At 32.9% G+C, this 26898-nt stretch overlaps 1 protein-coding gene across 1 annotated transcript; it reads right to left on the bottom strand.

The window, feature by feature from the left end:
• Positions 1-442: 442 nt before the first annotated feature.
• Positions 443-7724, bottom strand: LOC125870780 (glutathione reductase, chloroplastic). The gene is made up of 11 exons (XM_049551293.1): positions 7231-7724; positions 5407-5632; positions 5044-5322; positions 4767-4943; positions 4128-4181; positions 3885-4033; positions 3591-3654; positions 3352-3522; positions 3126-3260; positions 2660-2749; positions 443-916 (listed from the first exon to the last, which is right to left on the bottom strand). Exons 1-10 carry the CDS (start codon positions 7605-7607, stop codon positions 2708-2710), a joined length of 1674 nt encoding a protein of 557 aa, XP_049407250.1. The 5' UTR covers positions 7608-7724; the 3' UTR covers positions 443-916; positions 2660-2707.
• Between the last annotated feature and the right edge of the window lie 19174 nt (positions 7725-26898).

The raw sequence follows: 26898 nt of genomic DNA, 5'->3' as shown, positions 1-26898 counted from the left end.
AAGAAGAAGAAGACAAAAATGTACTGCAGCTACATCTGGCTACATGTATACTATGTTGATCGGACTCTTCAAAAATGTCAACGGGTGCGTGTCGGATTCGCCAAATGTAGTGTATTTTTGGAGAACCCAACACGGGTGCGGCATCAAAAGTGAAGAGTCCGCGCAACTAAGCATGTATACACTGTTAAGTCTACCGATTGTTGACTTAATAAACCAACAGTCTAACTGATTGTCTAACTTCATCTTAATTAGATCAAAAGTTACAGCCTTGTCATTTACTATCTATCAAAGCCATCTCACAGTTACAATACTCAGCTTGTCACTTTAGCTCATTCTCTCTACAAATTATTAACACTGACTAGCACATATAGGTTAAATTATTACAATATCAAACACCTAACAAGTAATGAAAGATGTGTAAACTGACAGTAGTTGTTTTTACAAAAAAGGAACATTTCCAATATATAAAAGCCATTAAGCAATCCGCTTAACTGCTATTATTGCAGAATATCATCTAATTTTATAGTTACAAAACCAATATCTAATAAGCAATGCTATAATTACACCACCCAAATGTGCCTTCAAACCCCAGCAGAAAAGTACAATAATGGAGAAAAACATTATCAAGGTATTAGTAAGCAATCCCTCTGGACTTCCCTAAGAAAAATTTGGACAGAAAATGTTTAACCTCTATTACTTTGATCAAAGGAAGTACTGTTGACAAGATGCAAGCTAATGGATTTATGCATATACCATCATCACAACCACCTTGTGGGTCCTTTTCAAGTAGTGAAGTTAGCATTTGTTCCGAAAAGTATTAGCGACTCGGTGTCTTATAAATTTTTTCGCTTGTTGTGAGTCCATAACTGATGTTCCATAAGCTCCCCATCAGTCTAAAACCTCTTTCAGATTGTACCTGCAAATATATCAGCACAATATAAACAAACAGTTGTGGACTTGATAAATGGACAACATATATACTGGTTAAGGAAAAGATACTACATGCTGAATTGGTTGAGGAAGGGTGGAATATACAATCTTCACATACAGGGTATAAAGGTACCATTTTTTTCGTCATAGTGATATCAACCGCCAATATGTTAAGCATTTCAAACTTTAAGACACCATGTAATCCATCTCATATATGGTGCAAAGCCAGTTGAATAGATAAGGAAATCATAAAAGAGAACTCTTGCTACAGTTAAACGAGAATGAGTGCAATCAAGTTGCAAGTCTAATTCCTACGGTTGTAGAAAATTGGAACGATGTACTCCCTTCATTCCAATTTATGTGACATAGTTTGACTCGGCATGGAGTTTTAAAAAAAACTTTTGAAACTTGTGGTCTTAAACATGCCATAAATTTTGTGTGGCTACAAGACTTTGAAACTTGTGATCTAAAACATGGCTATAACATTTGTATGGCTATAAAAGCTTCACATCAAGGGCAAAAAAGTAAGTTAAAGTTACTTTGTTTCCAACTATAGAAATGTGTCGCTCTTTTTTAAACAAACTTATAAGGAAACAATGTCACATAAACTTGAGCGAAGGAGTAGTAATCACTTCAGTTGTAAGAGAAACATAATCCTAACAAGAACCCTTTCCTCTTCTACCTTCACGCCCCCAAAAAGATTGAAAAGAAGAAGTTAGAACTCATGAACAGTTACAATGATTTGTACACAATCATTTTTCTTCTTCTTTTCATATAGATTTTTTGTATTCCTCCGCTTGTATAATTTTCCCCATTGTCCTCTGGATCATCGCCGAGGACTCTCCGATCAATTGATTTCATATTTTCATATCATTTTTTCAGCTTACAGAGAGGTCAATTACGAATATCTAAAGGGTCTATGCATAGAGAGATGCAAGAGACCTCATTCTTGTTCTAATTACCTTATTTTTGTGTTGGTGTTTTTCAATTTCTTTTTTTTTTTTGTGTGGGGGGTGTTTGAATTTGGGAGATGGGAATATATTTGTAAACAAATCGAAGTTGATAAAGCGATTCTGTCTTTAAAGACTCAAGGGTGTAAGCTTGCCAACAGGTATAAGGAACTTCATTTTCACCCTTTTTAAATACTTATTGCAGTTCTCCTTTTTGTGGGCTAAACTTAAATTGCTTTATTCAGTCAATTCTTTGCAGCAAAACGCTCAACTTTCAGAGATCTATTGCAAAAACAGTATTTTTTTAAAGAAAATAGCTGAGGATTGAGCGACTTAGTAAAAAAAATTAATTGGATCAACGGCTGTTTGGCCATCAGTTAAAATTATGGACAAATCGCTCAGCCAAGCGACTTGTCCGTTTTGGTTAAATGAAAAAAGAAGTGGCCCTTTGTGCATTTTAATTAGGAAAAGTGGCCCTTAAGGCTACTGATTCATTCCAATTGAATATAGCTAAGAATGTTAGCGGCAAGATAAATACAAACTACCGGCATCACGTAGTGGTCTCCATGTTCCTCCTTAACGTGAGAGACAGAGGTAGTTGTCATTGCACTCAACCTTAATTACATGATGCATGGCAACAAGAGGATTGTGGCTAACGGTGATAATCTAAGTGGCATAAATAAGAATCGCTAAGAAGACGACAGGATATGAGACACAAGGCATAGGTAAAATTATGAACAGTCTCCTTTTTGCGCGTTACAGAAGGAACCCTTTCTTACCACATGTAGTCTGTGTCGTTTAACAAATTGAGCTTTTATTTCCGCACATCAAACTCCTGCTATAGCTTTAGTGTCGTGCTCTGCCTTACCCTGGAAATGAAAAAATGCACAGCCTATTCAGTAGCAGAAAAAAACATGACACAATTAAGACATCAAAAGTCTATTGAAGTTTCCACAGAGTGTGAAGTAATTTTTAAAAGACTGATCTTATTTATAAGAAAAAGAAGAAGAGGAAGGAAAGATGAAAGGTTGATCATTTGCTTCACTAAAGGCAGATATTCAGTTCAATTGAGGTAGGGTCCTAATTACAAGTATACTGGTTGATAAAATTGTCTGGTTTCAGACTTCAGTTTCACTGAGAGTGCGACTGTGAGAGAGACGTTGAAGTGAAAGTCGTTTCTTCACAAATACTACAACAAAAGAATTACCAGGAGGAAAGCACGACAATCACAGGTAAAAGACAAACCTCAGATGGACTGCTTCGAACCTTCCTTGTAGGGGTTCGCATGGTGACAAACTCCTCTGCTGCTGTAGGGTGAATACCCACAGTGGCATCAAAGTCCGACTTGGTCAACCCTGCTTTGACTGCAACTGCAAATCCCTGGAAGTTTCATTATGACAAAAAATATTACACGCATATTTTATAATAATCAATCTGAAATATCCACCAAAGAATTAACGGTAACTCTAACCTGTACAATTTCTGGTGCATCTTCTCCACACATGTGCAAGCCCAGAACTTTGCTCGTCTTTGAACATACTATTAGTTTCATGAAAGCCCGATCTGGCAGACCAGAAAGAGTAGCCTTTAATGGCCTAAAATTTGCTGTATAAACATCAACATCACCATATTCTTTGATGGCCTGTAAAAAAAATTCAAATCATTAATCATAGTAATTAATTATCAATTCACAAGCTCTCGCTATTATACCTCTTCTTCTGTCAGGCCAACTAGTCCAATAGGTGGCTGGGAAAATACTGCACATGGTACATTCCTATTTGGGAGAACAGAACACTCAGATCAGGGAGCAGTTATAGATGTTTCTTTTTAAACAAATTAAAATTCAGCTGTGAGAGCTTATGCATTTAACATGGTAGTACCACAGATCTTAAAGCACATTGTACCAATTTGTAGTCGAAAATAATTGGAGAAATGTGCATCTTTGGCTGTCCTTATCAAACTTTTTAAGTCATCAGATGAATTCTCAGAAGAAAGAAGAGGTACCTATAATCGGGTTTTGTGGGTTCACCAGCAAAAATAGTTTTTGCCAATGCTCCTCCCTCCATCAAAGCAACTGGAGTTAGATTAATTCTATCAGTAGCATCTCCAACTGCCCAAATTGATGGCACAGATGTACGAGAATACTCGTCAACCTATAAAAACAATTTGCAAATTAACTCTCATTCAAGAACACATGCACTAAATAGTTAAAGCAGATTAGAAAAAAAAGGAGAGGAAGGCAGTCACCTCTACGGCTCCATTCTTTGTCATTTTCACTCCCACTGTATCTAATCCTAAATTCTGCAATGTGTTTAAACAAAAAGAAAATTAAGTAACTGATGGCTACAACTTGAATATCCAATCAAAGAGAGCATGTGTTTGCAAAAAAAAGATGAAAGCAGTAATAAGAGAAGACAACATCTTTCCAGATAATATGAACAATATCAAAGAACAACTAACGAAGGAGTTGATGATGAAAATAGAAGCAAAATAATCACCTTTACAGGATCACCAGTCCAACCAAATAATTTAACGCCACCCACCACCCCCCACCCCCACAAAAAAAAAAAAAACTGACTAGCCTTGGCAATCTCACACCACCCAAAGAGGGGATGGGAGAGAGAGCCCAAAAGAAGGTGCAATAAAAGATCTTCTTCTCTACCTTGGAGTTTCACTGCACTAAATGTGATAAGAGCAAGCTTTCAGCCTTTCACAGGCATGACAGGGTTTTGGGTTTAATATTTCCAATTTTGGGGGGAGGGAGAATGATTGGATAGAGGAGAAACCACCATGCTCTTCCTCCATAAGGCTTCAAACATAGCAATTAACTGAATTAACCTATGAGGTCTATCAGAGATAAGCTACCCAACAGAAAGCAGAATAAACCTTTGTATTTGGACTTCGTCCTGTTGCAAACATGATATGAGAGAAACCTTCAACTGTTCCTCTGTTAGTCTTTAAAGACAGTGAGCCATCTGCTGACTTGACAATAGCCTGAGGCGACTCCTCGGTATGGAACTCAATTCCTCTCAATGACATCTGTTCACCAACAAAATCCCTAATCTGCATATACAAAAGAAGTTGAGTGCATCATCCAGATTTTGGGTTATGAGAGAAAATAATGAACAAAATCTACTCAGCATGTCAGGGAAAAATGACTCACTTCTTCATCAAAGCCTCTCAAAACCTTCTTTTGTCGTATAAAAACATGGACCTCACTTTTTAAGCCATTAAAGATTCCAGCAAATTCAAGTGCAATATAACCGCCTCCAACAATGGCAATTTTGTCAGGCTTCGTTGGCAAATCAAGGGCAGCATCAGAATCTATAGCATACTCACTTCCAGGAATGTCTGGGATAAATGGGCGGCCCCCAACTGAAATTAGTATGTTCTTAGCCGAGTATAGTTTACCATCCACATCCACCGTATGAGGATCCACCACCTGAAAGTACAGTCAAACACAAGGTAATATGCTTTAACTTGAAGCCTTAAAAAGCATGAAATTCAAATTGTAACATTTCCCAACCTTTCCCCGCCCTTCAATCAGAGTAACATCCGCATTCTTCAGAATATTCTTGTAGATACCCGTGAGGCGCTGCAACTCGGCATTTTTATTAGCAATGAGGGTGCTCCAGTCATGTTTAGGTTCTGCCTCATAGTTCCATCCAAAACCACAACTCTCCTCAAATTCATGAGAATATTTTGATGCATACACGAGCAATTTCTTGGGTACACATCCACGAAGCACACACCTTTATTAGAGAAATCAAGAAATGATTACACTTAATAGAACAATATTGTTTATGTTACACTTCATATGAAATTATTTCTCCCCTGGTTCTATTGTATAGGACATTCTTTTCATTTTGGGATGTCTCAAAATGTTTGACAGCATTCCATTTCCATACAACGTTCACTATTATCAAGAATTCAACACATTAAACTATTATGATTTTAAAATTTGATGTGTGATGTTTTCACTTTTCACCGTTAAACTAGCTTTTTAACCATTATTACAATATACTTATCCAATGTCACTAGTACAATACATAAGTCGTCTAATATATCATACTACATACCTAGAAAAATACGGTCATATAAAATGAAATGGAGAGATTGAGGGAATCTCACAATTCTTTCTTTGATTACGGTTTTCTAAAAGATATTTAGATATTTCAAGATAGAAAATTGTGATTTAAATCACTCATTTTTTCTATCCATCTCAAAAGATTGGATAAGATAAAATAATTACTGTGCCTGACCAACCCTCAGGGGTTGGCCTGCTGGCAATTGACTTGAGCCTTGGGGTTTGCTCCCTTTCAAGGTCTCAAGTTCGAAACCCACTAGGTGCAAACAATTTCTGAGGGCCATCGGACTGGGTAAAACCTGAATTAACCGTGGTGCACTTGTGGGAAACTCCTTGCCGAGGGCCTGTGCACCCCCGGGATTAGTCGGGGCTCAAAGAGACTCGGACACCCGGTGCAAATCAAAAAAAAAAAAAATTACTGTGCCTGACCAAGTCATTATACCATATAATGACTTGGTCAAGTAACCGCTTCTCCGTAGAGAATGGCAGAAGAAAACTTCACTTGAAGGTAAACGTGGTTAGCAAACGTGGAATCAAGGCAGTCAGTTGATGTGAAAAGGAGACAATCAACTACCACAGTATTAATGGGAACAAGCCGAGCTTTTAGAGAACAATTTTGAGTACAATAGGAAGTTGTTTACGCCCATAAAGGCTAATCCCATAGATATAAAAATGGACCTTTTGTACATAGAATGAACATCACTCATCATCCAGCATACATGCAACATGCATATTCTTTCACCTAAGTCGGTTCCATTCAATTCCATTTTTTTACAAGCTTCATGTTAAGAAGCTGGTAAAAATAAATGATAACATCACAGGCATTTACAACCTTACTGTACATATTGTTTCCTTATATTAATGCCAATCATAGTCTGGTTTCCCAAAAACAATCTCACTCTCCCTAGAGCAATATCAGGACCTTCCGTGAAATGAACCTTTGAACCCATATTCATGAAATGATCCTGGAATCCATGGTAGAGCTGCCGAGTTTCCTATGAATCACATAGCTCATCCAGTTCGATCAATTCAGAAACTTTAACAACAATATCATAAAACAATATTACACTTAGCTTAAAACATATTCGAGACAAATAAAATAGTTCATAATCGCCCATCTTCTACACTATTCTATAATCAAACAATTTGTTGATTCTCCTTCACGTAATTCCTCAAATAACAATATAACAGGAGTAGGAAAAAACTAAAGATGACATTTTTTCACTACCAAATTAAAAAGGTACACTATAATGAGAAACTCACGTGCCACCAACGCCGCCAGTTGAATCAGAAGATATAGTAGAGAAAGGAAGCTCACAAACAGCAACCGAAGCCCCAAAATTAGAAGCAAACCGAGAAGCCCTAACGCCACCACTACCAGCACCTATAGTGAATAAATCGAAATCGTAATGTCGAGGAGTTTCAGCTCCATTAGAGGACTCAGCACGAGTGGTAGTGAAACGGCGGCCATAAGATAATGATGAGGTACGGGGATGAGAGAGAAAATTGAAGCGGAGAGGCTTGATAGGGTTAGAGAGAGAAAGAAGAGAGAAATTAGAGAATTTAGTTCTGTAAAGAGTATGAAAAGTTGGAGAAGAAAGAGTTGTGCTGAGCTTTGGTGAGCTCAAAGATGTAGCCATGGCGGAATCAATTTCTCTGTTTTTTTTTTGTGGTGAGAAATAAGTAAAGGCAGTTCCGAATTTGTCTCTGCTTTTTTTTTTTTTTTTTTGTGATTCGGAAAATCTCCGAAAGATAGCTATTCAAACTTTACTTCTACGCAGCTTTTGTTTATTTATTTCTTTTGGAAATTTGACTATTTTGGAAGTATCTAATTATTCGACTATAGAATAAAATAATTTTAGTTGGCATGTGAATATGTTTTATTGAAGTTGTTTTTTTTACTTTAAGTGAAAATACTTCTTTATTATTATTCAAATCTTTTGAAAATTCTATAATTCAACTTTGGGTTAAATTTCTAAATTTTATGGCTAAATATAAAGTGAAAAAGAAAATCAGAGCCAAATGCCTTCTTATTATCAATTTTAATTTTGGTACAAAATAATCATTGTTATTAGTCAAATAATTTTAAAATATCTTTGTCACTAAGTAGGCGTTTGATCATACGATATCATATCATAATATGAAATTAGTGTTTGAACATGCGATTTCACGTTGATTTCATCTCATGATTTCGTATCATGAAATGAAATCTCAAATTCTCCAAAGACATGATTTGGAAATTCCATATCATGATTTAGGATTTTTCAAATATAAAAATTGACCAACAAGTTTATATTTTGTTAAAAAAAATACATTTATATCTACTAGCCATTTTTTAATATGTAAATAAAATTTATAATTCATATAATTACTTTTAAACCGTTTACAACAATTATTTTTGTCAATATAAAAAAATTACTTCAAATTTATTCTTAATTTACCATTGTTTACCAAATTCATGATTTTTTAATCAAATTTATTACTATTTCATTCAAATCATTGTTAGATGAAAAAGTAAATTAATCATTATATTGAGAGAACAAGATTAATCAAAAATAGTTTTCTTAGCTATTAACAACTTAAACACTATAACTTATGTTCATTTTTTTTTTATTGAATTAAGGTTTGATCAATAAATGTAGTATTTTTTAGAATAGTTTTGTGATAGTGTATTATGCGATTTTTATTTTATTTTTTTACTTATTTGGTAAGATTGTATAAAGAATTGAGACAATTTTAATAATTTCACAACTTATGAGGTTTTTATGTTTATGTGAAAATATACATCATAAAAAGTCCAAACCGCATGTCCAAACAAAACTTTAACTTCATCTCATGATTTCATATCGTACAGTTAAACGGGCCTCAACAATTAACTCAACTCAAATGATAAAAAAAAGATTCAATTTTATCCTTGAATTGTTCGAAATAGAAGAATTTCACCCTATAATTTTTTATATTTCAAACACAAATTTAAATATATCTTTTTTCACATTCATTATCAATGCAACTAATATTTAAAACAATTTTTGTTAATACAAAAAAATTGAAAAAAGTACTCTATCTAAAAAATTGAAAATGTTATGAATATCAATGACAATTATAAAATAACATACTTAATAAGATAAAGAATAAAAAGGATAAGCAAAGCAAGATTAATATATATATACCATGAAAGTTCCTAGGCTCTGATACCAACGTTACAGGATCACTGACCTGGCGGTGGTCCCGTCATAGATCAAGCAAGTCAATATTCTTAGAGGTACTCCAACTACATAAGAATCGAAATATACAAGAATTTTAACATAGTTTCTCAGACTGCATGGTTTAATTATTTTACCCAAGCAAAGGGCCTGTCAAGAAGCTAATACATACTTTTATTAAGCCCATGTGTCTGATAGTTCTAACCGGGTATGAGGCGCCCTACTTATCAAACTCAATTTCGGGCTAAAAACCACGGCTCATCAGACGGAGTCATAAAGACAAAGCCAATAAAAGTAGTACTAGATCTGCCTGTACCTCAATCTCAGAACCAAGTCGAGAAGCCATACTAAAATTCTTCTATATTTAAATAAAGCTTAAATCCGTTCATGGTCCATATAAAAGAGAAGTTAGTTATCCGGCATAGATATAATTTCTTAGCCAGACATAGACACGGCTTAACTCAAAAAAAAAATTGAAAATAAAAGGAAGTACCTTGTAGCAAACAGCACACTTTACTATTCCTCCGGCCAAAGTCCGGTAAGCTTACAATACTTGAAAATATTTCACAAGTGGGGAGAGAGAAAGTAGAAAGAAGGAGAGAGGGTTTCTAAAACCTGCTCTCAATTAAAGAAAAACAGACCTATTTATAGAAAAAGAAAAACATCTTTGTACAGGATATTGGGCCCCTATATGGGTCCTGGTAACAGTGTATTTACTGTTGGTGAACAATGTTGCTACAGTAGCGCGGGCCCGCTACCGACGAGCATAAGCTTTACACTTTGTCCTTTAATTTTGCCAAAAAATCTTCGGCTTTCTTCAGTGCATCCACTGGACTTTCTTCTTCATATTGTTGGGCTTCGTGCATATCTTCACTTGTTTCACTACGCATTGATGAATCTGATTTTGCGTAATGACTTATATTTAGAAGAATCTTCTTCTTTACTTTTTCTAGATATCTCATAATCATTTCATTTTGTTCTCCTTCATCATGATTAGAAATTTTTCTAGCCATATGTTTTACGGAGGTTGAGTCATCAGCCATAATTCATTTATTAGGAATTGATTTATAATCGTGTATGATTTTCGTAATTAGGTCTAGCAGTTCTTGTCCGTATATGAACGTTGTTTGAGGATCTTTCTTCATCAACTTGTGCCAAAAATTATTATAATAAGTTCTGTATAGGCAAGAGATTTGTTCCTCAGTGAAATCTACTTCCGGAACCCATTTATGAATCCATGGAACAGAGAATTCTATAAAAAAATATATCTGTTCAATTTGTTGAAAAATAACAAATATGTTCCTGATGATATAACTTGTTGAGATCTGGGGAAACCTTGACCCATTCTTTGTATAACTTGCGAAATGGTTCGGGCAATATTTTTATTGTTGGCTCGTGGTATGACCACCAGTTTAAAAACCAAATTGGTATAGGATTCGCAAATACCTTGGCACATACTTTTATAAACCAAGTATGTTTATGCCTCTTATTGTTATAACATAGAACTTTATTAAATGCCTGAATATAATCCCAATAGGTAAAGCTTACCATGACTTTGTTTAGACTGAATTGTCTTTCAATCATTGAGGAAATACCCCAATCTTCAATATGAATGACGTGTTTTATAATCATTTTAGAGAAGTTATAAACATTATCACTTATATTATATCCTGAAAAATGTTGAAATTCAACACTTTTGCTTATCAGCAGAGTCTCATAATATTTTCGAGTTTTGTATGACTCACCCGGGAAATAAAGCCCATTAACTAAATACCTCTGGAATATCTTCCAACGTTCTTCTCTTCTCTGTATGTCAGCGTTTTCTAAGAGAAATATCATTTCTCTTTTTTCTACCTTTTCATATGTTTTGATATCATCAACTTCTTTGGCGATTGAGGCAAAAGAATCACCTTGCTTTTGAGTTAAAAACTCATGTATTTAAGCATATAATGGATCACTTTCTGGAATATCTTCCAGATGTATTGATGATGAAGCTTTTTCTTGTGCTCTAGAGTTTAAGTTATATAAACTCATTACTCCCTTTTGTATAATTGGAGTACTAGATGATGAAGATCCGTATGATGATCTTGATGAACTTGGGGATGATCTTCCCCTTCCGCGAGTATAACTGCCTTTTCCTCTAGCCTTGGTTATCCAAGGAGGATCCATCCTGCAAACATAACATTTAGTTTTAATCATTCAAGAGGTTATATTTTTAATCATTCAAGAGGTTATAAACTTCATCACAATAAAATCTTTCATAAAGCTCTTGTTCAATCATGTAATTATTGACGATATCAATCACCATTCTGTCTATAATTTTTCATAATATAAGTTCCTTTAAATCTCTATTAAGAGGAACTGCCTTCAAAATCGTAACCAAATCTTTATCAGGAGAGAAGTCAAGAAAATCCATCAGAAGAAAGATATTCTCTTGATAAGAAGTTTGGGAGGGAATTATTACTTCCCTTTTTATAATGAATTTCGAAATCAAAAGGGGCTAATTGTGCCTGCCACCTAGCAAAAATTAGCTTAGACGCATCATGTTTAAAATCTTTATCAAACATATATTTAACTGACTGAGCATCAGTTTTTATCAAAAAATTTTGATTATATAAATCATCTTGAAATTTTAAAACACACTTAACGATAGTTAACATTTCATTAGCTACCGTCACATATTTTTTCTAAGCATCGCTCCATTTTCCTGAATGAAATCGAATAAGATATTCATTTTTATCATGCAGATTAATTTGTTTTAATATACCTCCATACCCAATATTAGACACATTCGTCTCTACAATCTTTAGCCAAGCAGGATTGGCAAGGGTTAAACAAGGTAAAGATTTAACTCTTTCTTTAATAGTCTTTATAAGATCTGTGAGACTATTAGTCCAAGGCTTTTTATGATCTTTTTTTAGCCTGTCATATAACGGAGCTAAATCTCGAGATAAATTCTTGTAGAATGGGGAAATGTAGTTTAAACTTCCCAGAAACCGTTGCAATTGCATCTTATCTGTAATAATATCAGGGAATTTCGATGCGAATTCAATAGATCGCTGAATAGGAGTCATTTTTCCTTGACAAATCAAATGACCCAAAAATCTAACTTTTGTTTGAAAAAGACTCATTTTAGGTTTAGATATGACTAAACCATTTTGAATAACTATTTTCTTAAAAATGTCTAAATGCTTAATATGCATTTCAAGAGTCTTTGAGTATACCAAAATATCATCAATATAAACTATGATGAAATCCAAATAGGGATTGAAAATATCATTCATTATCTTTTGAAATTTTGAGGGAACATTTTTTAACCCAAAAGGCATTACATTCCATTCATACTGTCCAAACGGAACATTAAATGCCGTTCTATATGAATGGTCTCTAAATATTTGGATTTGCCAATATCCTGATTTTAAATCAAATTTTGAAAAGATATTAGCATCATATAATCTGGCTAATAAATCTCTTTTATTAGGAATATGATATCTAATCCATTTTAAAAATTTATTTAAAGGTTTATAATTTATAACTAACCTGGGAACACCTCATTCTTTTTCTGCTGCGTTATTAACATAAAAAGCAGTAAATGACCATGGTGATTTGGAAGGCTTTATCAATCCCTTTTGTAATAAATTATCAATTTCTTTTTTGCAGAATTCAACCAATTCGGTATTCATCTGACAAGGGCGTGATTTGGTAGGGATATTTTCCTCAGAGAAATCATCTTCATATGGAAGAGTTACAATATGCTTTTTTCGATTCCAAAAGGCACTAGGATGATCAGCACAAATATCAATGGCCATTTTTTCAGAAATGAGTTTAATTTTTTCCTGTACTTTAGCAGATTTTAAAGTATCGAATATATTCATACTAATTATCTCAAGTTGTAAATAATCAACATGCTTTTGTTTCATTTCAATTAGAGCATTAATATCTCTAGAAATAGGCTCGGTGATAAAAGTATAACTAATATCTTGATTTTTATAAGTAGCAGAAAATTCTTTAGCATTTATATTAGTAAAAGGATAAATTGCATTTATAAAAGGAGTTCCTAGAATAATAGGAGGGTATAACTGATTTTTTACTAAGAAAAAGAAGTGAGGAATACAAACTTTATTCTGGCAAATACGAGTATTAGATAATTTATACTTTATATCTAAAGCATGATCAGATGCAGATTTAACCATATGAGTTATTTTTTCAAAATATTTAGTAGGTACAAGACCTTCTTAAATGAAACTTACATCAGCGCCACTATCAATCATAGCAATGTTAGTTATAGAAAAAATATTATCAATTAATATAGTACATGTAACATACCATTTATGAGCTGTAACAATTTGCATCAATCCTAAAAATATATTTTGTTTCGAATCAATATTCAAAGTGTTGGCAAGAATATTTTCTTCAGCAGTAGATTCATCAACCTTATTTTTTTCTTTGCTATTAGCAGACTCAATCTGAGTAAGACGGTGACCATAAATAATATAATTTTGTTTAAGAAATTTAATTTCTTCCTTCAAATGTTCAATTTCTCCTTTTAAATCATCAAAAGAGGTATCACGAATAACCATGGTTTGTTTAGAAGAGAGTCTATTATGAACTTCAGACAAGGAGTAAGGAGCAGAATAATTAAAATCATCTTTAACTTTTTTATCACTAGGAATACTAGTTGAAGAGCTAGTTTTACTAGCAGCCAATTGAATGATCTTTTCACGAAGAGTATTATCGATAACTTCTTTTAGAAGTTCTATCACATTGTCTGCAGTGATAGTGAATATATTCATGTCTTCAAACTGAGATTGCAGCTTGTAAAATTCATCATGTGACAAATATCACCATGACATTTGCAAGCATCATTCGAATCTTGATGAACCTTAGAAGGCTCAGGTTGCTCATCCTCTGTTGCATAACTTGCTTCAGAATCATCATAATCTGATTCGGAACCAGAAGTATATAGAAAACTATAAATCTTCTCTTGAATATCATCATCAAGTTCTACAGTCTTAAGCTTTTCCAGCTTACAATTTGGAGCTATATGCCCAAATATTCCACATTTATAACACTTAATCTTATCAAGATTTCGCCTTGACCTATTCCTGGTAAATCTATGAGATTTACGATGAGTCCTACGCTCATCTCTTTCTTCTCTAGTCCTTCGTCTAGATCTTCTTTTCTTATGATGAGATCTATGAGATTCTGATTTAGAAGTTTTTCGGTTGGTGCTTTTTGAAGCATCCGGTAAACCGAATTGAGTACAAAATTCTCCTAATTGAGACTTTTCTCTAAGCTTATCCATCTTAAGTTGTCTAGAGAGTTTTAACTCATTGCACAAATTTATGCCTTCTTGCGTACAAGCCCCAATAAGCTTTCCATAAGTAAAATCACTATAGGGAATAATTCCTTGAGGATTTGTAAGAGTCTTTTTTACTCTTTCTGCAAATAAAGAAGGTAAACCATCAATAAATTTGGCTTTCCAGAATTCTAAATCATTTTCGGGAAGTTCCACGACCCGACTTAAATAAGTGTCTTTATACCATCTAAACTCACCTAAATGTCTACATCTAAGACCATTTAGAAGAGATCTAATGGTTTATATTGATTGGTAAATCTACCACTAAAATGTTCAAGAATAGTCAAAATTAAGTGTATACACCGCGTCTTCTCTATTTTGAACAAGGGCAAAGCCTAAATTATCAACTCCTTCATTTACTGCCTTATCATTAATAATTGTTGCTCTCGCATCAGAGGGCATATAATTATCCCATCATCCTCTTAGTTGACCGGTAAATCCTACAATAATCATCTTGCAAATGGTCTTGTCAGTGTTACTAACACTTTTGCAGATAGTAGCATACATAAGCATCCTATGAACCATAATCATCAACTGCCTATCAGTTAACCCATCGAGATTCCATTCATAAATCTCACTTCCACTATAAGAAGTGTTAGTTTAATTCCAATCTCTTTCCTCTATTAAAACATCTTGAGGAGTAGGCCTGCGATAGTAATATGTTTGCATGCTAGGTTTTCTAGCATAAGCAGTATTACCACTATTGTTCTTTGGATACCCATGAAGTTTATTAACTTCCATTTCCATTTGAGTTTTGAAATCAAAAGTGGCTTCCATATTATCTGCAAAATCTTCAGCGAGACTTATCGGTTTCGCACTTGCACCAAATTGAGAAAACTTTTTATCAAGAAGATTTTCAAGGTCGTACAAAGGTCTAAGAATAAAATCCTGAATCTCAGGAGGCCTTTGAATATGAACATTAGGCTGTTTTGACGAAGAAGCCTGTTCAGAAACTTGTTTTACAGATTTTAGCTTGCTATCAATTTGAACAATCAAATTAGACAGACTATCTAATTTTTTGTCTAGAGAACAAATATGTTCACCAATAACTTTGACATATAGGCCCAAATAATTATTTTGAGAAATAAGACGATTAATTTCATTTATACTTACTGCGGCGACATCATTATCAATAAATTTATGAAAAGCAGTAAAAGTAATACCAGTATTATTTGGTAAAATAAACGGAGCTTGAGAAGGATAAATGGATTGAATAATATTACCCGATTCATCTTTGTAAGATCGTTCAAGAACGTTGATGAATAAAGGCAAATAAGTGGTTATAAACTAAAGCACAAAAAACATAATATGATTATGTAATGCACAAGTTTCATAAAACTCTTGAGAAATATTAATTAAATCTTCTTTACTATAAGTGTCAAAAAACCAAGTTTTAAACCGGTTCCATTTTTCATTTAAAAATTCGTTTTGAATATATTTTCTTGCCAGTGAACCTGGACTAAAATCAATTTGATGTTCACTCATCATTAAGTATCATTAAGATTAAAATTCATCTCGGATACAGAAGGAATATCCTTATCAGAAATATCAGATGCTTTATCATTCGTTTGAATAATGTTTAACCGAGGATCAATTTTAATTTTTTGTTTTTCTGCAGATATAACTGTTGATAAAGTATGTAATGAAGCAGCGCGATTTCTTACTGGACCATAACAAGGTTCTATCGGAGAAATATGTTGAATAGTCAGTCTTCTATCAGAAGCAAAAGAATGTCTACTTTAAGGAACACTTTTTTCATCAAACTGCATACAAATTTTTCCATCGGAATTTGACTAATATGAGAATATTCAGAATTAGTGACAACATCGGTCATTTGCTCAGGGGGTATAACAGAATCTAAAATCCAAGTGGTAGGAAAATTAATTTCTTCCCATTTTATAGGTCTTCTAGTAGTGACCTTAGGTTTGGCGAAATTAGTTTTTACTAAAATAGTTTGATCAGATGTATCATATAACTTACATCTAGGATTCAAAGTAGCAAGTAATTTATAATAGATTCTATACGACAAACAAATTAATTCAGGATCCAGGTGCATAGTTATAACCATGCGTTTTAACATTCAAGGTTAAAGTATCTAAAATATTAGAATCAGTCAAAGATAACTGCAAATTGGGCTGAGCATTAAAATAAACTGGACCATAAGCCACCGTACATTCAAGGTTATTCGTGATACCTCTTTTGATGATTTAAAAGGAGAAATTGAACATTTGAAGGAAGAAATTAAATTTCTTAAACAAGATCATATTATTTATGATCACCGCCTTACTCAGATTGAGTCTGCTAATAGCAAAGAAAAAAATAAGGTTGATGAATCTACTGCTGAAGAAAATATTTTTGCCAACACTTTGAATATTGATCCGAAACAAAATATGTTTTTAGGATTGATGCAAATTGTTACAGCTCATAAATGGTATGTTAAATGTACTATATTAATTGATAATACTTTTTCTATAACTAACATTGCTATGATTGATAGTGGCGCTGATGTAACTTTCATTTAAGAAGGTCTTGTACCTACTAAATATTTTGAAAAAACAACTCATATGATTAAATCTGCATCTAGTCATGCTTTAGATATAAAATAAAAATTATCTAATACTCGTATTTGCCAGAATAAAGTTTGTATTCCTCACTTCTTTTTCTTAGTAAAAAATCAGTTATACCCTCCTATTATTCTAGGAACTCCTTTTATAAATGCAATTTATCCTTTTACTAATATAAATGCTAAAGGATTTTCTGCTACTTATAAAAATCAAGATATTAGTTATACTTTTATCACCGAGCCTATTTCTAGAGATATTAATGCTCTAATTGAAATGAAACAAAAGCATGTTGATTATTTGCAACTTGAGATATTTAGTATGAATATATTCGATACTTTAAAATCTGCTAAAGTACAGGAAAAAAATAAACTCATTTCTGAAAAAATGGCCATTGATATTTGTGTTGATCATCCTAGTGCCTTTTGGAATCGGAAAAAGCATATTGTAACTCTTCCATATGAAGATGATTTCTCTGAGGAAAATATCCCAACCAAATCACATCACTGTCAGATAAATACCGAATTGGTTGAATTCTGCAAAAAGGAAATTGATAATTTATTACAAAAGTGGTTGATAAAGCCTTCCAAATCACCATGGTCGTGTACTGTTTTTTATGTTAATAACGCAGCAGAAAAAGAACGAGGTGTTCCCAGGTTAGTTATAAATTATAAACCTTTAAATAAATTTTTAAAATAAATTAGATATCATATTCCTAATAAAAGAGATTTATTAACCAGATTATATGATGCTAATATCTTTTCAAAATTTATTTAAAATCTGGATATTGGCAAATCCAAATATTTAGAGACCATTCATATAGAACGACATTTAATGTTCCGTTTGGACAGTACGGATGGAATGTAATGCCTTTTGGGTTAAAAAATGCTCTCTCAGAATTTCAAAAGATAATGAATGATATTTTCAATCCCTATTTGAATTTCATCATAGTTTATATTGATGATATTTTGGTATACTCAAAGACTCTTGAAATGCATATTAAGTATTTAGACATTTTTAAGAAAATAGTTATTCAAAATGGTTTGGTCATATCTAAACCTAAAATGAGTCTTTTTCAAACAGAAGTTAAATTTTTGGGTCATTTGATTTGTCAAGGAAAAATGACTCATATTCAACGATCTATTGAATTCGCATCGAAATTTCCTGATATTATTACAGATAAGACGCAATTGCAGCGGTTTCTGGGAAGTTTAAACTACATTTCCCCATTCTACAAGAATTTATCTCGAGATTTAGCTCCGTTATATGACAGACTGAAAAAAGATCATAAAAAGCCTTGGACTAATAGTCTTACAGATCTTGTAAAGACTATTAAAGAAAGAGTTAAATCTTTACCTTGTTTAACCCTTGCCAATTCTGCTTGGCCAAAGATTGTAGAGACGAATGTGTCTAATATTGGGTATGGAGGTATATTAAAACAAATTAATCCGCATGATAAAAATGAATATCTTATTCGATTTCATTCAGGAAAATGGAGCGATGCTCAAAAAAAATATGCGACGGTAGCTCATGAAATGTTAACTATTGTTAAGTGCGTTTTAAAATTTCAAGATGATTTATATAATCAAAATTTTTTGATAAAAACTGATGCTCAGTCAGTCAAATATATGTTTGATAAAGATTTTAAACATGATGTGTCTAAGCTAATTTTTGCTAGGTGGCAGGCACAATTAACCCTTTTTTATTTCGAAATTCATTATAAAAAGGGAAGTGATAATCTCCCCCCAGACTTCTTATCAAGAGAATATCTTTCTTCTGATGGGTTTTCTTGGCTTCTCTCCTGATAAAGATTTGGTTACGATTTTGAAGGCAGTTCCTCTTAATAGAGATTTAAAGGAACTTATATTATGGAAAATTATAGACAGAATGGTGATTGATATTGTCAATAATTACATGATTGAACAAGAGCTTTATGAAAGATTTTATTGTGATGAAGTTTATAACCTCTTGAATGATTAAAAATATAACCTCTTGAATGATTAAAACTAAATGTTATGTTTGCAGGATGGATCCTCATTGGATCACCAAGGCTAGAGGAAAAGGCAGTTATACTCGCGGAAGGGGAATATCATCCCCAAGTTCATCAAGATCATCATACGGATCTTCATCATCTAGTACTCCAATTATACAAAAGGGAGGAATGAGTTTATATAACTTAAACTCTAGAACACAAGAAAAAGCTTCATCATCAATACATCTGGAAGATATTCCAGAAAGTGATCCATTATATGCTAAAATACAGGAGTTTCTAACTCAAAATCAAGGTGATTTTTTTTGCCTCAATCGCCAAAGAAGAAGTGATATCAAAACATATGAAAAGGTAGAAAAAAGAGAAATGATATTTCTCTTAGAAAACTCTGACATACAAAGAAGAGAAGAACGTTGGAAGATATTCCAGAGATATTTAGTTAATGGGCTTTATTTCCCGGGTGAGTCATACAAAACTCGGAAATATTATAAGACTCTGCTGATAAGCACAAGTGTTGAATTTCAACATTTTTCAAGATATAATATAAGTGAGAATGTTTATAACTTCTCTAAAATGATTATAAAACACGTCATTCATATTGAAGATTGGGGTATTTCCTCAATGATTGAAAGACAATTCAGTCTAAACAAAGTCATGGTAAGCTTTACCTATTGGGATTATATTCAGGCATTTAATAAAGTTCTCTGTTTTAACAATGAGAGACATAAACATACTTGGTTTATAAAAGTATGTGTGAAGATATTTGCGAATCCTATACCAAATTGGCTTTTAAACTGGTGGTCATACCATGGGCCAACAATAAAAATATTGCTCGAACCATTTCTCAAGTTATACAAAGAATGGGTCAAGGTTTCCCCAGATCTCAACAAGTTATATCATCAAGAACATATTTGTTATTTTCAACAAATTGAACATATATATTTTTTTATAGAATTCTCTGTTCCATGGATTCATAAATGGGTTCCGGAAGTAGATTTCACTGAGGAACAAATCTCTTGCCTATACAAAACTTATTATAATAATTTTTGGGATAAGTTGATGAAGAAAGATCCTCAAACAAAGTCCATATACGGACAAGAACTGCTGGATCTAATTACGAAAACCATACACGATTATAAATCAATTCCTAATAAAGGAATTATGACTGATGACTCAACCTCCGTAAAACTGTAACATCCCGCATCTAGAAATAATTAGAATGTAGTTTAAAATCTGGAAATTTTCGTTTTTGGAAAGTTCAAAGGAAATCTGGAAAATTGTAAGCAAGAAAAGTTGAGTTTTTGTCATTTTCAAATGATCATAACTCCTAGCTCAGGATGAGTTAGGAGTATTTATAGATATGGTTGGAAAGCTCTTGGAACTATCTTTCCAACGCCGCCAAGTTTGCGCGATTCCGAGTTCGTATGAGTGAGATATGCACTTTGGAAATTGGGCAGTTGGATTAAGGAAATGTCCAATCCGGATTTTAAAGGGTAGTTTGGTCTTTTCCTTACCCTTTTATTTTAATTCGTTTCTGGAAATTAATAAGGGGTCTAAACTGAATTAGATCAGTTTAGACATTTACCAAATAGAGCTAGGGTTTTGGAGGAGGAACGCAAGAAAAGAGAAAAGGAGGAAAAAGCTAGATTCTTCATCGTCGTAAGGAATTGCTTGCGAATTTCGCCGAGGATTCAATCCATTAAGGTATGTAAGCTTCCATAGTGTTGGGTTCTTTCACCCACATGCCAATCATGATTTATTCAGCGTAATTTCGTTCTTGAAATTTAAAGATTTGGGTTCTTGATGAGTTCTTGATAAGTGTTCTTGAAGTTTCATTAAGTTTTGAAGTAAGATTCTGCTTAGGTCAACTTTAAACGACCATATCTCTTAGAATATTAAGAGTTACGTGAGCCATAACCTATCCAATTAAAGGTAATTGAATCTACTTTCCAACCCTACCAGTTTCACGTCAATCCAATATCTGAGTAAAAAGTTATGACTATTTTAGTAACCTATACAGTGCTGTTACGAATTAGCCGACGGGAAAATATTGACAACAATCGTTTTTTTGTCTTTTTACCTCCAAGAAAATCATCACGAATTTCTTGACTAATAAAAAGCTCAAAACAATCAGATTTTCATCTTTACTCATGCAAATCATAATTTTTGGCTATAGAGATTTTAAGAAACTAACTTGAGAATCTCAAGAAAGGTCTTCTTGATTGTTTACCTTCAAACTAGGGTTTCAAGACTTCTAATCAAGTTCTTCTTCAAGATTCTTCAAGAACCTTGTTTTTTTTCAAGTATGTAAGGCTATCATAGTGTTGGACTAGTTCATACTCACGCCCTACATCTACGTTTAAATCAGTAAAAGAGGAATCTAGAATTTTTTTTCCCTAGATTTGAGTATTCTTGAAATAAGGTGATTTTGAGTTCTTGAGTTTGTGTTTCTTTTAAAAGTTCTTCCTAATTATCGAATTGCTATATTGTTATTGAGATACTCCATAAACATGAGATCATGAACCTCGAATCCATAAATTCAAATTCAAGGAAGGTCAAGAGCCAAGTCTAGGAAGTTCTTAGAGTCTTTTCAAGAAGTCTTTTGCAAAAATGCTTTTAACTTTGTTTTAAGACTTAAAGATCAAGTTGAGTAAAGAATAAAGAGTAAAGATTTGAAGTTCATTTCTTCAAAAGAATATGGGGACTAAGTATTCCCAAAGAGATTTAAAATGTTTTCACATTTAAATAAGAGCGGAAACTGAGATTTCCAAAGAGTCTTCGGGCTAGTTTTCAGAAAAGAGTATTAGCTTTTTAAATGAAGCAAGTAGGGAAACTGAGATTTCCAAGATAGCCTTTGAGCTAAGTTTTGAGCACTAATCTCAAATCACAGAAGAAGTATGTTTTTAAAACATAAGAGCTAGTATATTTTGGGAGTAGTATTGAGCACTGAATTGGGGGCGGGCATGAGTTCAGATAACTCACGTCTCCATAAAACCATGTAGCCATCATGGGTAGAAATGGGTCATACTTTTTAGATGAACCCCTTTCGAAATAGACTAGTGGATCCATTAGGCAGTTCAGGTCCTATACCTTTGGCCAGGTATAGGATGCGCTGGCAGCGTGAAGTAGATCGCTGTATCATCACTATAGCTCTTAAGTGATGGTTGTCGGTTAGAGAAACTCCCACATAAGTTATTGTATTTTTATATACATTAGTTCATTGTATTTTTAAATACATTTCAGAGTTATTTGTATCTTGCATACACACAGAGTTGATATCATGTTTTTAAACATCTTTTCTTTATATTGCACTTGCTTTTGAACTGCTTTATATTGAAATGAGTTCTGTCATGTTGAGTTGAGTTGAGCCAGGTAAGTTCTTCAGTTTCTCTCAGATTCTTTCAAGCCTATGTTATTTTAGCATTCCAACTTGCATACTCGTACATTTAAAGTACTGATGCCAGTTGGCCTGCATCGTATTATGATGCAGACACAGGTAACTAGGATCGGCATTCCGGCTAGGGGTGTGCAAAAATCGATTTAACCAATAAACCGAACCGAAAAAAACACTATTGGTTTATTGATATTGGGTTATTGGGCTAACGGTTTTTAAACGGTTTTGCGAATTTTTTTATTGGGTTATTGGTTCGGTTTCTGGTTTTATAATTTTTGTTAATGGTTAAACCGATAACCCAATAAGACTATACTAAATTTAATAGTCTTATTTTAATGGTTAAACGATTGTTACTTTCACACTTTTTGTTAATGGTTAAACAATTGTTACTTTCACACTTTTTCCTTTGAATGTGTCTAGTGTCTAAACTTGCAAGAAAAATGATTGTTACTTTTATGATTATTACTTTCATGCCAAATGCTGGAAAAATCATATGGTTTATTTGAAAATTTTTTTATCGTGTATATAATATATATGAGTATTTTCTTATTGGTTAAACCGAAAACCGAACCGTTAAGTACCATAAACCGATTAACCAAAAACCGATAAGAAATATGTTATTGGTTTGATTATCGGTTTGAAGTATTTACAAACCGAAAACCGATAAACCGAACCAATAACACCTAAAACCAAACCGAACCGACCGATGCGCACCCCTAATTCCGGCGCATCGTTGATCCAGTGAGCAGTCCAGAGTCTGTAGGTGAGCCTCCTTGCTTTCCGGAGGATCCCTTTCATTGCTTTCTAGTTTAGTTCATTATGATGTTGTGGAGTCTGTCCCAACATCCATCTCAGTTGTTATTAGAGGCTTCATAGACAGTCAGATGTTAGTCTTTTGAGTTTTTTTCAATATCATTTCTTATTGTTAAGACTTGAGTTGCCATTTTGGCCAAGTTGAATGTTGACTATTAAACATTCTAAGTTATTTCATTAGTTAAGTTGAGTAGTGTGCTATTAATCTTTATAAATATGCATATATTATTCCGCTGAGTTAGTAAGCCAGGCCAAGGGTTCGCTTGAGGCCAGCAATGGTCTTCGAGTGCCAGTCCCGCCCAGGGTGTAGGCTCGGGGTGTGACAAAAACATATGGCTAGAAAATTTTTTAATCATGATGAAGGAGAGCAAAATGAAATGATTATGAGATATCTAGAAGAAGTAAAGAAGAAGATTCTTCTAAATATAAGTCATTACGCAAAATCAGATTCATCAATGCGTAGTGAAATAAGTGAAGATATGCACGAAGCCCAACAATATGAAGAAGAAAGTCCAGTGGATGCACCGAAGAAAGCTGAAGATTTTTTGGCAAAATTAAAGGACAAAGTGTAAAGCTTATGCGCGTCGGTAGCGGGCCCGCGCTACTATAGCAACACTGTTCACCATTAGTAAATACAATGTTACCAAGACCCAGATAGGGGCCCAGTATCCTGTACAAAGATGCTTTTCTTTTTCTATAAATAGGTCTGTTTTTCTTTAATTGAGAGTAGGTTTTAGAAACCCTCTCTCCTTCTTTCTACTTTCTCTCTCCCCACTTGTGAAATATTTTCAAGTATTGTAAGTTTACCGGACTTTGGCCGGAGGAATAGTAAAGTGTGCTGTTTGCTACAAGGTACTTCCTTTTATTTTCAGTTTTTTTTTTTAGTTAAGCCGTGACTATGTCCGGTTAAAAAATTATATCTATGCCGGATAACTAACTTCTCTTTTATATAGACCATGAACGGATCTAAGCTTTATTTAAATATAGAAGAATTTTAGTATGGCTTCTCGACTTGGTTCTGAGATTGAGGTACAGTCAAATCTTGTACTACTTTTATTGGCTTTGTCTTTATGACTCTGTCTGATGAGCCGTGTTTTTAGCCCGAAATTGAGTTTGATAAGTAGGACGTCTCATACCCGGTTAGAACTATCAGACACATGGGCTTAATAAAAATATGTATTTGCTTCTTGACAGGCCCTTTGCTTGGATAAAATAATTAAACCATGCAGTCTGAGAAACTATGTTAAAATTCTTGTATATTTCGATTCTTATGTAGTTGGACTACCTCTAGGAATATTGACTTGCTTGATCTATGACTGGACGGACCACCGCCAGGTCAGTGATCCTATAACGTTGAAATAGAAGAATTTCACCCTATAATTTTTTATATTTCAAACACAAATTTAAATATATCTTTTTTCACATTCATTATCAATGCAACTAATATTTAAAACAATTTTTGTTAATACAAAAAATTGAAAAAAGTACTCTATCTAAAAAATTGAAAATGTTACGAATATCAATGACAATTATAAAATAACGTACTTAATAAGATAAAGAATAAAAAGGATAAGCAAGGGAAGATTAATAAGAAGTTCTAAAATTTGTAGTGCAAATATATAATTATATTTAATTGGGAATTAATACTTTATTCAAATATTTTTTTGTTGTTAAGCAAATTGAACAAACTATAGAATTATTGACTAACTAGGCAATATATGTGTGCTTCACATAGTTATAAATAACCTCATTAAGCTTAGAACATCCATTTCAATATTAAATTATTAAAAAAAATAAGTAAATTATGATAAAAACTACGGTACATTTTTTAAAGAATGTTTCATAAAAAAATTATTAGATATTATTACATATCTCAATTCTCAAAGACTATAAATTTATAATTCGTTTTTGAAAAAGTCTTGATGTCCGATCAATTTCATCTTTTACATATTTTTTTATCTAACATTTGTTTGTTGATATAATTAATTTTTCAATGTTAATTGATCTTTTTATCAAATCATTAATCATCAGTACTTTTTATTTTTTCATACACGTAAAGATCTATATAATTTTTCACCATAATTGTGGAGGGTATCTTTGTAAATAAATATTTTTATGCAATGCATACTATTTTTAATACATCAAATCATATATAAGAAATAGTTATGTAAAATCAATGCAAGCATTACTAATACATTCTATTTAATGTCATTCTTGTACACCTTAATTACCAAATGATCTTTTAGATACATACTCTGCACAGTTAGAGAAAGGTAGGAGCATTGTGGAGGTCGGAGTTTAATCGGTTGCCTTTTGTTGATCTTCATATTATTTTTTATATATTTTCTTTTGGATGATTTATTATTTTTCTTTCATGTTTATGTGGAGCTAAACTTCACATTCTGAAAATCTGATAAACCATGAATATTGACGTTTGACAATTATTTTCAATCTTAATATGAATTATCAATTGTGATTGTTTCTTTAATTTTGTGCACAATTGCTTGATTGTTTGACAAACATTTAGGTTCTATCAACTACTTGAGACATGCTTGAGAGAGATTATTCTTAGACTAGAGAAGAATTAAAGAAGACTTGATCTAATTTCGTTAAATTTATGGCTAAGATAAAGATATATCTAGTTATTTTGTTCAATTAAATATCGTAAACTCAATGCGTTCTTAATAAATTAATTTCATAAAAATACAAGTGTGACAATATATTTTGAATAGACAAGTAATAGTTTAGGAGAATACTACGAGTAAATCTAATCAGATTAATTAGCAATATATAATTAGCAAATCAATTCTGAAGAGACAGTTTGAGAACTCAATAGGATTGGTGAACCAACCGGAGCGTCCCTAACATTCATCTCATTGATAACATAAAATCCACTACTTGTTTGTTACAGTTCATTATTGATTTTATTTTTATTTTAGTTGGTTCATAATTATAACTGAAAAAGTAATAAGAATGAGAGGTGTTAAGTTATTTATCATCCTAGCGTTGAGCTCCTCTCTTCTTTACTAAAATACTATTTCGGATGAATGGGGAATTACGTCGCTTTTTTATCTGCAGAATAAGGCTTAGAAGCTCTCTCTTTTATGGCAGAGATCTCTCCATACCAAGAAAGCAAATCACAATGGATAGAAGCCCTCCCTTTCCTTCCATTTAGTGAGATTCTATCTCTTACTTGGGAAATTGTGGTCAAGCCCTCCCTTTATTCTTTGGAATCGAGCGGGCAGCAAGAATTAGAATCAACCTATATGACATCTGTTTCGATGTAATCGGCATTCTAGAAGCAAAGCTTCCTGGTCGCCTGCCTCCTTGTGCAGAAATGTGTTTCATGATCTCTAGCTCTTTCCCATCAGCTCGTTCTTTACTAGGCATCTAGACGAACCTGGTTTACATCTTGATTAATATTATAAGTTTAATTTAGTAAATAATTAATCACAAGTCCTTATTGGGCGATACTCTTATCACATTATTATTTGTTCGACTACATATACTTATAGAGTAAACAATAACCTCATATTTCTTTTTTCCCTTTCTAAACATCACTAATTTTGTTCAATGTTTAATGCATCACAAATTGAAGGATTATTGAAAGA

Source organism: Solanum stenotomum, chromosome 7, assembly GCF_019186545.1.
Source record: "Solanum stenotomum isolate F172 chromosome 7, ASM1918654v1, whole genome shotgun sequence".
NCBI classification, from domain to species: Eukaryota; Viridiplantae; Streptophyta; class Magnoliopsida; order Solanales; family Solanaceae; genus Solanum; species Solanum stenotomum.
Note: the sequence above shows the minus strand (reverse complement) of the source record. Positions and strands in the feature narration are given on the sequence as shown.

Bases quoted from the DNA above. Each gene is read 5' to 3' on its own strand.
- LOC125870780 (XM_049551293.1), bottom strand. From the start codon at position 7,607: ATGGCTACATCTTTGAGCTCACCAAAGCTCAGCACAACTCTTTCTTCT. The intron at 4,034-4,127 runs GTGACTGCCTTC...TTGTTTTTATAG, and splicing joins CAAAGAATGGAGCCGTAGAG to GTTGACGAGTATTCTCGTAC. The intron at 2,750-3,125 runs GTTTGTCTTTTA...TTTCATTTCCAG, and splicing joins TTCGAAGCAGTCCATCTGAG to GGTAAGGCAGAGCACGACAC.